Here is a 14,317-nt window from a genome sequence, read left to right as displayed (position 1 = left end):
CCAACCTCCACCTCTTGGGTTCAAGCAATTCTCCTGCCTCAGCTTCCCGAGTAGCTGGAATTACAGGAGTGCACCACCATGCCCGGCTAATTTTTGTATTTTTAGTAGAGTCGGAGTTTCGTCATGTTGGCCAGGCTGGTCTCAGACTCCTGATCTCAAGTGATCCCCCCACCTTGGCCTCTCAAAATGCTGGGATTACAGGCGTGAGCCACCAAGCCTGGCCAGATCAGCAAAGTTCTCTGATGCAAAAGCCTGGGTCAGTGATGCGTCTCCTTGTCTGTCTTCCTGCTGTCTCCACAGAGCCAGAGACCACATCTTGTGTACCAACATAGGTGCCTGCCCCATATGTATTTGTTAAGTGTCTGTATGTGCCTATTTATGTGTGTGTCTTGTAGCCTGTCACTGTTAGACATCTAGGTGCTCAGGTAAAAATGGGATGGATGGATGGTTAGATAATTAAATATATTAGATTTCTAAAATTGGATACATACAAAGTTCTGATTAAATATTTGTTGACTGAATAAAGGAAATGGCTGCCTTTCAGTGTTTTACAGAAAGAGGTGCTCAGAAATCTTTGCTAAACTGATTATTCCAGAAATCCTTTGTTCATTTTGTTGTTGTTTTTGTATAACCATGGCCAAGGTTCGTTAGGCACTTATGATATCCTGGATCCTTAGTGTTGCTTATAGGATTATATTTTATAGAGGAGGAAACTGAGGTGCAGAGGACACAGGGAGTGTAGAACTAGGACTTGAACCCAGGCATCTGAACATCTCCTTTATGACGGAATGTTTTCTCCTAAGACACTTCAGTCACTATGGTAGTTCTGTGTACTTGGGTTATGAGAGTATGGAAGGGAAATAATGCTAGTCCAGATCTGCCCAGGGGAAGGCACAGCCTTTAAATATTTACCTGGCTGACCTTATCCCCCAGGTGACTTGATGCCTGTCACACCTTGATTGTGGCTACACAGTTGGTACTGCCACAGTGAATTGCTCTCACTTAAAACTTGCCACAGATTCTACGCCTGGATTAGCTAAGAAATTATATTGTTAATCAGTAAGGCGAACTGTGAAATGGAATTGAGAGAAACCTGCAACGTTAATACCTTCTATAGTTGTTTGAATTTTCAATCGGATTGAAGAGCCTCAACTTTGAAAAAGCATCTGAGATCTGAGGTCGTCACCTGGCCAGATCTGACTCATGTTGGAAAGTGAAGGAATTTCACACACACCCCACTGTCGGCCAGGCTGGACCCACAGTACCATGTGGCTTGCATGCTAGTGGGGGCCCCTCCAGATGAGGTTGGGTTCTTTCTTTTCTTTGGTGCCTGGCCCATTTCAGCCTGTAGTGCTCCCTGCTTGATCCCTGTTGCCATCTGAGTGTGGGATCTCAGCCATCAGTTTCCTTAGTTTTCTTGTCAGTTGCTCAGACTTTCCTCTTTTGGGCTTTAGAACACCTCAGCCCTAGATTTTCTTGCCAGGACTGTGCAGTCCAGTTGGGTGGAGCAAAGCACTTATGTGCCCCAAAGGCTCAGGGCCTGGTAACCATCTCACTGGCTGATAACTTCTATCTGTAGGCCACTGTTTCCCTGACATTGTCCACCCTCCACCTTCCATAACCCTACCACTAGTCACAGGTTCAGGCAAAGGGGGAGTGAGTGACCCACAGAGGACTAAGCCTGAGCAGCTCAGCTTGGCACCTCTGTGGATGGGAGTGGGGGCACCCTGATGCTGGGTCCTGTTTCTGGGTAGAGCATGGTGATCAGTGCCCCTGTACTATTCCCCTGTGCAGGTGTCATTGGTCTCTGCCAGCCTTGGGGTCCACAGGGGAAGTAGGTTGAGATGATGCCCAGGCATGTGTGTGTCATTTAATCGATATCAGTGAATCCCTGCTCTATGCGCAGCATCCATGGTAACAGGACCTCACCCCTGCCTTCACAGAGCTGAGTCTAGGGTAGCAGCCACTCGAAGTGAATGGAACCAGCCACTCCTTAGAGGAGAGGAACCAACCCAATGCAGGTCCTAGAAGGCCTCTTAGAGGAGCTGGCATCTGCTGAGTTCTGAGTTTATGAAACCCAAGACTGCCTGGAGTAGAATCCCTCCATGAGTGTCAGAGGGGCAGTGCTAATGTGCTTGTTCCCCAGCTTAGCTCTGGTGGCACGGGCTTGTTCCACCTTCCCTCTCTCCCTGACCTTCCCTCCCTCGCCCATACACCCACTTCCTTCCACTGTGGAAGCAGAGTAAGGCTTTAATTGCACAGATTCATTATTTCTTGTTTGGAAGTCTTCAGAGTTTTAGTTTTAGCTTAGCTTTTTGCAGAATTCTCCTTTGAATCCAATGCCCTGGGAACCCCATGGACAGAAGCACCTTTTAATGAAGTCCTTCCAAAACTCGTTTCTCAGTGCCTTGCTCTGTGGGTAACAGTGCTGTGAGGTGTTGGGGTGTATAGTATATTTTAACATATTTTAACTTAAAAAAAAGACCTAGCAACATAACGTTTGAAGGTATCATAAAGATTATCCAGTTCAGTGCTTTTAAACTTTTTGGTGGGCGGGGGGCGCACAGGATCCTTTGTTTGAATATCTTATGAAGAAATACACTAAATACTGCAGAGGAGAGCAAAACTGCTCTGTTCAGAGTGGAAACTAGAGTGCTCCCTCACCTACGAGACCCCTGGGATGGCGGGGAGGAATTACAGGGAGCCCCCAGGGTTCAGCAGGGCCCAGTTAGAAGCCCGTGATCTGGACCAGTGGTTCACAAGGATGGAGGTTGGAATCATCCTTAAAAACTCCTGCAAAATCAGACTCTCTCAGGTAGTGACTTGCTGCAATACAATTATTGTGTGTAGAAATCCACTTCTCCAAAAAATAGTTTTAGGCAGGACTCAGCCACTCTGAGTGCCATTCTGTGGCAATATCCCAGAACAGGGGGTGGGTCACTATGTCCCGGATTCCCCTTGGATCGGACGGAAAGAGAAGGCATTCTCATAAGGAGAGAGTGTCCGGCTTCCTGGTGTAAAGCAGCTCAGAGTCAGCGCAGAGGGAGAAGGAATCTGGCCTTTTGCAGCAGCACCCTCTGGGCTCCTGCCCGGAGTCACTTGTCATATTTATAACCGTAACTTTCCTGTTGGTAAATGTTCAGAAGAGATAAAGTCACCAAGTCTCACTTTGCCAAACAGGCAGTTGCTGCCTTAAGCAAGCCTTGTTTACAGTGGTCAGAAATGTGATGGGAAAAACTGCTCTTCAGCCAGTTGGCATGTGTTTGGGGGCCCTCCCCTGAGAAGCTGGCTTTGCTCTTCCCCCTGGGGCAATGAAGGTCCTGCTCTCTTTCCGCCAAAGTCTGTCTAAGCACAGACTTAAAGTCTTCCATTTCCTTAACCCACCCATCTCAACTTGGTCCCAGGCCCTCCAAGGATGACTGCAAAAAGGGCAGGATTTCTCTAGCCTGGACAAGCCAGGGTGGTACATGCTGAAGGGGAGTTCTCTTCTCTGAGAAGGAGTTCCCTGTGCCTCGTAGTGAGTGGCGTGCCTCTATTTATGAAGCGGGCCAGAGAAAATGGATCTGAGTCTGGGACAGATTCCGTCCAGACACTCTGAAAGCCATGAAAGATGGGAGAGGCTTTCAGGAATGGGCAGCCATTGTCTTCATGGGGAGTTTGAAACACGTGGGCCCAGCTAGCCTGGAAGAGGACTTCCCGGTCCTCTTCCCTCCATTCATTTCATTTAGTTCATATTATTTTAACCAGTGTTTGCAAAGCACCTGGTAGGTGCCAGTCCCTGTGCCAGCTGCTGGGCACCCAGCGCTGTCAATGTGGTCCTTGGTGAGTTGATCAGCCCCTCTGTACGCACATCACGGGGTGAGGAGGGCTGGAAAAGGTGATGCGCAGTGCTCCCATCTCACTGGAGCAGGGCTCAGGGGTCAGAGGAGCTTCCTAGAAGTGACTTTAGACCACATCCTGAAGGAAGAGGAGTCATTCAGGGTGGAGGCCCTGAGGGCAACAGGCAGAGGGCATTACCTGGTAGGAGCCCAGAGGCCAGGCAGAGAATGAGGAGTGCTTGAAGTGTGTTGTAAATACTGGTTGAAATAATCTGAATTAAATGAAATGAATTCATAGGGAGTGGTAACAGAAGTTTGAGAGACAGATGTTATAAGGTATAAGACTTGCCTCTCAGATGTTATAAGAGTGGCCTCTCTTTCATCCATAGAGACTTGGTTGTTGGTTTAGACTGCATCCTTAAGTCCTTTTTCTATATATTCTAATGGGAACATTTGTTACATATTAATCTATATGCCTTTTTAAATTCACTGGGAGCAGTAACAGAAATTTGAGAGGCAGATGGACTAGGAGAGCCTTGCTGTGAATTTCAGCCATGGACAGCCAGGCCCTCTCCAGAGTTGTCCCAAACACTCCTCCTGCGCCCCTGCACAGAGCGGGGCTGAGCCAAGCCCTCACACAGGTAGTGTCTTCCCTGAGGAGCTGGAGCAAGGCAGAAATGGCTATGAAATCCTCCTCTGGTTTCCCTTAGAGAAACAGTTGAGCCCACACAGTCCCAAATCATCTATTCTCCCTCCACCTCCCACCTGGACCTGAACTTGTTATGAAGCAAAAGGGATTTGGGTTAAGTTGTAGGGGGGAGAAAGGAGGCGGTTAGTTTGGTAATGAGTCAAGCATTGAACTTGGTTACCAGCTCTTAACCTGTGCATTTACAAATGTTTTAATTACACAAGGAATGTGTGGATATATTCTTTTTATAAAGACGAAATGAATATAAGTATTTAGTTACAAGAGTTGCCTCTCTTTCATCCATAGAGAATTGGTTATTGGTTTAGACTGTATCCTTTAGTCCTTTTCTATATATTGAAATGGGAACATTTGTTAGATATTAATCTATATGCCTTTTTGAAAAAACTTGACAGTGTATCCTAGAGATCTTTCCATATTGGCACATATGGATCTACTCAGTGTTCCTAATTTATAATATTAAATGATATAGACATACTGTAATTTATTTACTCCTCAGTTGGTGCGCAGTTAGGTTGTTTCCAGTGCTTCACTGTCACAAACAGTACTATAGTGAACATCCAATACAGACTTTGTGAGTAGAAGTGAATACTTCATAGAAGTGGAAATTACTGAGTCAAAGATCATGTCCATTTTATCTTTTCGTATTGCCCATTTTTTACAGTAACCATGTCGCTTCAGTAACTGAGAAAGAGAACATACATAATTAATTTTTGCTTCTTTTTAAGAACAGATTACTGGAGCCTCTGAAAAAAATCTCCTCATTAAAATACTCTATTTCTCAAGTTGGGTGAATGTGGCTTTTTAAATTTTGTTGAGGAAGTGTCTTGCTTCTATCTGTGCCTCTTGTTTACATTTGGAACTCACCTGGAGAATACCTGCTCAGGCACGTGCACATAAGCACACACATTTACTCACACTCACTCCTTCACTTAATCATAGAAATGGTCAAACAAGTAATCTAGGCTCCCTCCACATGGCACTCGGAGTAAGCCAGCTGATCACACCCCCATTTTATGGTGAACTGTCCCCAGCGCTGGGCTCCGGGCATTCAGCACTCAGACCACACCATCATCTTTAAACAAAACCACTGCCCTTGGAAATGTCAGATGCCTCTGAACTTAACACCTGATGGAAGCTGGGGTGGGCAGGAGTGAGGAAGGGGGTAAGAAGTGAATGGAGAAATGAGGACTCAAAAAGATGATAGGAGTCAACCACATACTGACACCTTGGAAAGCAGGTTGCATTGTTGAGGGCCATTGCTGTACACCAAGTCCATGGGCTTATCATCGTGGTGGGGGTGGGGGGTACACTGACTCTTCCATGCTCTCCCACGTGGCATCTCTCTGTATAATTACCAATCTTTGAGAGGCTATCAAAATGGCAGGATGAATAACGTTTCCCTCTTTTCTCTGCCTTTGCTCCCCTAACCTGGGGACTACTCAATTGCAGAACTTCCTCCGTTGCCAAAATAACAAGACCAACTACAATTTGGTATGTGAGACGCTGCAGTTTCTGGACTGTATTTGTGGAAGCACAACTGGAGGCCTTGGTCTTCTGGGCTTGTATATAAATGAAAAGAACGTAGCACTTATCAACCAAACCCTGGAAAGTCTGACCGAATACTGTCAAGGACCTTGCCATGAGAACCAGGTAATTAAATTTCTGTTTTGGGACGGGGAAAAAAAGTGTCCTATTTTAGAAATGTTGACAGAAACTAGTTCAGACATCACGAAGCCTGTGCCCGTTGGCCTAGGGAGTCAGTAGGACAGGAGGCTGTCTTCCAGCAGTTGAGAAATAGCCATGGTGGTTCATGATACTTCAGAACCTTCCTAATGAAAGGCATTGGAGGGGCAGTCTGTGGTCTCTTTCTTTGCCTAGGTTTGGCTTCCTTTGATTTGGTTTGAATGTCCAACTATTCAACTTGACTTCTAGGAGTAGGCAATAAAGCAAGAGTTAAATGAGAACCAAAAGACAGTGATCTATTTTAAATACTAGGGGATTTCAAAGAGTGACTACTCGAAGGACGTTTAAGCCTAGCTAGAGAGAAGAAAATTACTACACGTGAGACAGCTTGAAAGTAATACAAGGACATTTATAGTTGAGATTTAAACATCATGGACATTCAGGGAAAAGAAAGACGAGATAGTCTTGACTTTGGTCTCTCAAAGAGGTATATTTTGGGAGTACAACCCAGTAACTTCTTGTCTTGAGTAGAGTCGTTGCTTATACATGGCATCTTAAGGATTTTGTGAGTTTTTGCATTGTGCCAGGTTGAGTATGATTTTTTTTTTTTTTTTTTTTTTTTTTTGAAGACGGAGTCTCACTCTGTTGCTCAGGCTGGAGTGCAGTGGCATGATCTCAGCTTACTGCCTCCCGGGTTCAAGGGATTATTCTGCCTCGGCCTCCCTAGTAGCTGGGACTACAGGTGCATGCCACCAAGCCTGGCTAATCTTTGTATTTTTTCAGTAGAGATGGGGTTTCACCATATTGGCCAGGCTGGTCTCGAACTTCTGACCTTGTGATCCACCCACCTCGGCTTCCCATAGTGCTGGGATTACAGGCTTGAGTCACCGTGCCCGGCCAAGTATGATTTTTAATCCCAAATTATAGCTTCATCCTGACTGGAGAGGGATGACTGAGCTTTCAAATGGTCAGTGCTAAACCCAGCAGCCAGGGAAGGTTACTTGTGTGACTTGGGGAGCCAGGCCCTTCATTCAGAGGAGAACGGTTTATGAGAGACAACTCATTGTCTATTAAAAACCTGGTCTCAGTTGTCTGTGAATGTGAGAATAGCATTTTGTGAGATGCACTTTCCTCTCCCGGTTCCCTCATGAAGCAGATGGTGTAGTCCTAGTTAAAATGAAAAGGAACAAAAAAATACAACAGGCATGGGGAAAGGCTTTATTTGACATCTAAGTGAATTTCCTTATTACCTCAAGTTTGCTTCTCTGCCAAATAGAGGCCTGTTGAAAGGAACAGATCAGAGTGGATTGTGCTGCAAACAGAGATGTTACCTGGGGGCAGATGATTAATTTTGATATTGTGTGCCTTAAACAGGAAACTTGCTTTCCAAGCTTAAGCCTTCAGCTAAAGTACAAAATACGAAAAGAGTGATTTAGAGAGAATGGAACACACCTTGAAAGGGGAAAAAGGGTTCAGAACCCAGAATCAGTCATACACCGTATTTTCCTTTAAGAACAAAAGCCAACTGTGCTGCATGATTTGGATTAGACACGACCAATTTATCAGTTACAGTGCATGGGGACTTTCCTACTGTTTACTGTTAATTCTGAAACTAGAGATTTTCATCTGTCTTTTATTCTTACCACTTTCTCACGGAAAATTTGCAGCTCTCCCCTAGAGACATTACTGGGAGTGGTAAGCATTGTGTTGAAATAGCAGTTCAGCCTGTTGGCCTTTGACGTCTGATTTATGACCAGCATTTGTGTAAATGTCTGTGTGTGTCTTTGCCCAGAACTGCATAGCCACTCATGAATCCAATGGCATTGACATCATCACAGCCCTGATCCTCAATGATATCAATCCTTTGGGAAAGAAGAGGATGGACCTTGTGTTAGAACTGAAGGCAAGTAGGAACTAAAAGCAAAAGACAGTCATTTGTAAACAGTCGCTTTTGTGTGTTGCCTTGGCACATGTACATGGTCAGTTAGTCATGAGACTAAATATTAAAGATAGTTCTTTAAACTGAATGAATGACCCAAGTTGCTAGTGCTGACTATGATGCAGAACTTCACCCTTTCTCTTCCACATAAGGGTCTCATGAGGGGATAGGAGCTTCTGAACTGTTAGGTCACACGGAATGAAGATTCCTTGCTCAAAGCTGAGAAATCAATTCCAACAGCGTCGAGTACTAAACGCCTTGGTTCTGAAAGTCACAAACAGAGAAACAATGGAAACGCCATTCCCTCTATGGTTTCTGATTTTTCCCCATTTGAGGGAAAAGGGCCAGTTGAAGAATAGTACAACTAAGCCTATCTAGGACCAAAAAAACACATACACACACACACACACAAAAACATGTATTTTTATTTAATCAAGGAAATACCTTTTTCTTCTCTGTCACTGATTTAGCAGAAGGGTGGTTATTAATGTTGGTTTAAAATAAGGAAAATTACACCAACCAAAAATGTGCCTGCAGGCCTCTGCTGAGTTTCTCTGAATTGTGTACAAATGTGGGACTGCAGGTGACTGACGTGGAAGCCCCACTGACGTTTGGACTCCCTGTTATTCAAACAGCTTAACGGAGTGAAAATCGTGACTTCCAGGTGCTAAACCTGCAGCATTTCCAAGCTGGCCTTTTGGATACTTGAGAAATTGATATACCATTCCTGATGTTGACTTCTAAAGTATACCCAGAAAAAACCCTCGCTTCTATGTAGGGATTCCAAAGATTCTCAGAGAATCCCATGATTCAGTTTTAACAATTGAACTTGCAGGCATCAGGTTTCTAAAGCATATTTCAAAACATGTTAGCCTTTCTGGACACATTTCCTTTTTAACTGTTCCCATGTCAGGGCATGTTGAGATTTGTCCTCTGTGTGCCATCCGCAGCAGGGAGCACTTCATCATTATCATGAAAGAGCCTAGAACTACAGGGTTTTTGCTGAAAGGCTGAGCTGTATTCATTGCATGAAGGATGTCATAGGAAAGGTCATTAGGAAAGATGGGGACACAGAAACCTGTGGGAATGGCATTTATTTTTTCTTTACTATTTAGAACTGAGAGTCCACACTAACAGTGGATTTGGGTGTGTGGTTTAAATGGACTTTTTTCTTTTATTTTTAAATCCTTTTGACAAATTGTGTTTTAGAATTAATTTTAACACATTCAAGCTCATACCTGGCTACCATTTCTCAGAAAGTCCAAAATAAACAGAAGTCCATATGTTCCTGGTCAGCATTTTAGTGACTTTTTCAACTAATTCAGTGATCTATGGATGATTATAGAAATTGATGCCCTGTGATAGCATGATATCCTGACTCAACTGCTGTGACCTAAGCTAGGGGAAGAAATAAGACCACTCACACTGTCCAAAACCAAAACAAACAAAACAAAAAGACAACTTTCAAGTCCTGTACATAAAGAAGCATACAAATTATCATAGACCCAGGGCCTAAAACGAAGTCAAGCCAGGAGTACAGAATATGGGGTGCGAACATGAGTGTTTTTCAATGTAATGGGAAATTGTGGCTTGGCCTGCATATATTATTCCTTTGGGTCACATTTGTTAACTAGTGTCAGATGTACTCATTAGGGGTTATGAGAGCTAATAGAAATATTTTAGGACAGGGATGAATTACCTTTATTACCTGTCTTCTCTGGCCTGCAAGGCCCTGCCCTGAAGGCAGCATGGATCTATGTAGCAGCAGCTTCTTCCTGACCACTGTCACCATGAGGGTGACAGTGTATCCATAAGCACCCATGTGTAAATTCCCAATTTCTTCTGGGAGTTGTACCAGCTGACATTAGGGCATAACACACGTGCCCTAACAAATATGTGCCTCTTTGTCCCAAGTCAGATTCTACACATGTATCTGGGGTCTGAAGGGGGACATTCTCTGCCTGGTGCAGATGGTTTTTGATGTACTTGACCCCAAGCTTCCTCATGGGGTGAAATGTTCGTCTGTTTAGCCAGGATGCCTCACATGTGTCAGTTGGCACCTGCATTCAGGCCGGGCCCCCAAGCAGCCCCTCTACATTTCCTCTCCCTTTGTTTCTCCAATTAGAACAATGCCTCGAAGTTACTCCTGGCCATCATGGAAAGCAGGCACGACAGCGAAAACGCAGAGAGGATACTTTATAACATGAGGCCCAAGGAACTGGTGAGTTGGGTGATGGATCTGATGGTAGCACCAAGGAGCATTGCAGTGATATGTGGGACAGAGCAGAGGATCTGCTTCCTGGAGCTTTCTTGAAGGTTCCCAAAGTCAGAAGTATAAAGGGAACATTTGATTCAGGCCTCTGACTGAGAGAGAAGTGAAATATTTTGGTTGGTGCAAAAGTAATCGCGGTTTTTGCCATTACTTTCAATGGCAAAAGTAATCATGGTTTTGCCAGTGAAAGTAATGGCAAAAACCGCGATTACTTTTGTACCAACCTATATGACATTGAATACGTGCTATTTTACCTTCTCCCTTTGGCGCAAACCACATGGAGAAGCCTCCCTCCCTGTTTTTCCCTCATGGGGGACAGTGTAGTTACGGAACCCAGCAGACCTGAGTTCAAGTCCATAGCTCTGCCTGTTTTGCTGTGTTACCTTAGGCGCCTGCTTGGACCTCTCTCAGCTGTACTTTCCTGATCCGTAAAAGGACGATAATAATAAGAATACCTAGTCCAGAGGGTTGCTTTGAAGACTAGATGAGAAGATTCATGTCAAGCCCTAGCACAGTGCCTAGCACCTGATACACCCTTAGTGAACGGAAGCTGCTTATCCTCTCTTTCCTCGTTTGCTGCTGGTATTTGAGCCATATCTTTGTCCAGTGCTGAAGAATTCATGTCTCTTCTTGGTGCCAAGAGTCTGAGCTACAGAAGTGTTTCTTGGTTGCTGACGTTTGGGTTTTTTGTTTGTTTCTTTTAAAGAAAACATAATCTGGTTTATTTTTGAGGGGTGATAGTCACAATTGGCTGTGACTTGCAGGTTGAGAGAGTGTTGCAGGCTGTGAGACGAGCAGCTTTCAGAGACAGTGACATGAGTTGAGGGCAGAGCTCTCTATTTGGACTTTTTTCCACGCAAATAAACTGTAACTGACAGACTTAAATGAGGGCACCAAAACATTTCTGCCTCCTGGTGACCTGAATGTGCACTTGGGGGCCAGGCAAAAGTCCCTTTATGTACACTTTTAAATAAAGTTAAGAGCAGCCCAGTTCTTTGATCTCTGAGGTCAGGGAGTAAGTTCTCAGCCCGAGATGGAAGGCCTCTCTGAGTTTACATAACAAACTTACGTAACTCGGGGTCACTGGGGAGGCAAGGCTTGTCATTCTTCAGCAGGGATGGAATGACTACGCAGGGACCCCATTCGGCTTCCCAGGAATCAAGAACATGCCCCAGCTCTCTGACCTATCTCAGGTGGGAAAAATGTCAACACCCAGTGCAGTGGCTGGCACCGGCTCTTGGGCAGCCCCCTGGTGGTTGGAGAACATCATTCTGGCTCATAGGAAGAGTCAGGCTTCCTGGAACAAACACTGTTCTAGGAATCCAAATAGAACGTTTGTGTACATGCATGTGTGCATGCATACGTGTGTATGCTCCTGGCCTCAAATCGCATGCGACATGTTGTCTGCTCGATTTGGTATTCGAGAGAATTGGCAGGGAAACGAGCTCAGAGTGAGGCTCTCTTGTCTCCATCGTTACTTCCAGGGCCTGACTTGGTGTCAGTACTGAAATATGTGGCCTTTGGTATTAGATAATGACAAATAATTCATGGGCATGGCCTTGTGGCAATGGGGGAGGCAGAAATGCCCACTGAATCATCAAAGAAAATTATAATTTTTAGTGCAAATTAGAGGTTGAAGGTTCTTTCTTCTTTTTCTTTAAATGATTCAATCATGAATGATGTGTTCATTTGATAAATGTCGGCCACACCCTACATTGTCCCGGGCATTGCGGAGGGTCTTAGGGGAAGGATTCAGATATGAGCAGACCCAGTCCTTGCTCTCAAGAAACTGGAGACAGAAACTTGAGGGAACAGACAGGCACAGAAATGCTCTGAGAAATGTGCTCAAACCATGAGACGAGCCAAGTGTGTGGTCGTCTGGGAGCCAAGTCATGCAGCTGTGAAGGGTAATAGAGCCAAGTTCACATCCCAGCTCACTACCTGTGACTTTAGGAATGTTATTTTATCTCCTTAACTCTTTCCTCATCCACTAAAAAAATAAATAAGGAGACAGGTGCAGTGGCTCACACCTGTAATTGCAGCACTTTCGGAGGCTGAGGTGGGAGGAACGCTGGAGTCCAGGAGTTCAAGACCAGCCTGAGCAACATAGTGAGACCTTGTGTTTACAAAAAAATAAAGCATTAGCCAGGCATGGTAATGGACACCTGTACTTCCAGCTACTTGAGAGGATGAGGCAGGAAGATCACTTGAGCCTGGGAGGTCAAGGCTATAGTGAGCCATGATTGCACCACTGCACTCCTGACAGTGGTGACAGAGCAAGACCCTGTCTCAAAGAAAGAAGGGGAATCTCTGATACCTTATAAATGTTTGTGATCATTAAATTTTTTTGAAAAAATGTTAAACACTGAGACACAGTCCTTGGCACATAGTAAGTACTCAGTAGGTAATACTAGTTCATGCTGTTATTTTCATTTGGAGTAGGCTGTGCGGGACCTGGAAAATTTGGAAAATGAAAAACTAGTTTCACCAGCTATTCCTAAATGCGAATAGATTTCTTATTAGGTTTTCCTGAAATGGCAAAGGGCTGGGAGTAGGGAGAGTTGGTGGGAGGAATTGTTGAGATAGGAAAAGTATGGCTTGTAGCCTACATTCATATCATATTTATTGTTTCAAGGCACTTGAAAGCCATTGCTCCCTTGTAAAGAAGAAGGGCAGTAACCAGCCACAGCATGTCTCTTGGTCTAAGTAGAGTGAATGAGTTTCATTTCTCACGACAGGAGAGGTGGATTGGTGTTGACTGCCTGTGCCAGTGTCATGAAGGATTCTGAGGCTGTATCCAAGCCTGATAGGAGAGAGTGCAGAGCAGCCTTTTCCCTGGGAGGGGAGACAGCCAGCGTGCGTGCTGTCCATCCAGTCCTGTGTGGGTCTTCCTTGAAACAGGAATTTTGTTCTCTTGGCTCTTGTTGCAGGTGGAAGTGATCAAGAAAGCCTACATGCAAGGTGAAGTGGAATTTGAGGATGGAGAAAACGGTGAGGATGGAGCGGCGTCCCCCAGGAACGTGGGGCACAACATCTACATATTAGCTCATCAGGTATCACCTCTCCTGTGCCTCCTCCAGATGCTGCCTCCCTATAGGTCCAAAATTCCAAGCTGGAGGGTGCCCCAGTCTTGCTTTTCCTTTATGACTTTAACCTAGGACTGTCTGTACTCCTGAGACTGCGGCTCACAGGTGCTTGTGGCAGCCTGACCCAGTGTGCAGAGAGTTCCAGGACGTTTCCATTTTTCCACAGTGATAGGGTCATGTAGTTGGAAATTCCCGTGTTTCTTAAAAGCATTCACCCCCAAGCAGTGACACTTGGATGGTTTATGACTCTGTCTGGAGACAGTTGAAAGGAGTCTTAGGCTTTTATAAATATTGATGAGCCTGTCTTAACAATCTAAAGAAATAAACTTCAGCTTCCTTGCATATTGCATTTGGAAATCTGTGGGAACTTGTCCTTATGACTTCCTTTTATTTCCCTTTTTGGGGATATAGCAATACTTTATGCCCTGGCACCAGAATGCCATATTTCATAATTCTCTTTCCAAGTGGCTGGGTTTTTGAAGAGCCTTTCTCTTTTTGGATGCTGATGTGCCTTGAGCTTTCGATGGGTAGGAGCAGGCTGTAACCCTGTGGGGCCTTGTGTTTCCTGTCCCGTCCACCTCTTTTAAACTCAGGTATGGGAACCAGATACACAACAGTGATGATATTGGGCCCGAGGTTGGTGGGTCCCTGTTACCACCCACTGGTTAAAGAATTTCAAACAGTCTCCTGCCCCCTTTCCCTTCCATGACCACATCTGCCACCGAGAAGGTTTCTGAACATTCCGAATGGAGGCTCCCTCGGCTACACAGAAAGCCCCATCTCCCTCCTGCCTGGCTAATGACATCGGGG

At 45.0% G+C, this 14,317-nt stretch overlaps 1 protein-coding gene across 11 annotated transcripts in view; it reads left to right on the top strand.

Annotated features, from left to right (window-relative positions):
• Positions 1 to 14,317, top strand: part of ITPR1 (inositol 1,4,5-trisphosphate receptor type 1) — a 352,224-nt gene that overhangs the window by 273,973 nt on the left and 63,934 nt on the right. For all 11 annotated transcript variants that reach the window (XM_007985074.3, XM_007985072.3, XM_007985068.3 and 8 more), the window contains 4 exons: positions 5,977 to 6,177; positions 8,003 to 8,113; positions 10,275 to 10,370; positions 13,352 to 13,474. In XM_007985074.3, the coding sequence (XP_007983265.1) occupies positions 5,977 to 6,177; positions 8,003 to 8,113; positions 10,275 to 10,370; positions 13,352 to 13,474 (531 nt within the window). The remainder of the gene's footprint in view (positions 1 to 5,976; positions 6,178 to 8,002; positions 8,114 to 10,274; positions 10,371 to 13,351; positions 13,475 to 14,317) is intronic.

The sequence above is a fragment of the Chlorocebus sabaeus genome, chromosome 22 (genome assembly GCF_047675955.1).
Source record: "Chlorocebus sabaeus isolate Y175 chromosome 22, mChlSab1.0.hap1, whole genome shotgun sequence".
Taxonomy (NCBI): Eukaryota; Metazoa; Chordata; class Mammalia; order Primates; family Cercopithecidae; genus Chlorocebus; species Chlorocebus sabaeus.
This window is presented reverse-complemented; position numbering and strand designations above follow the sequence as displayed.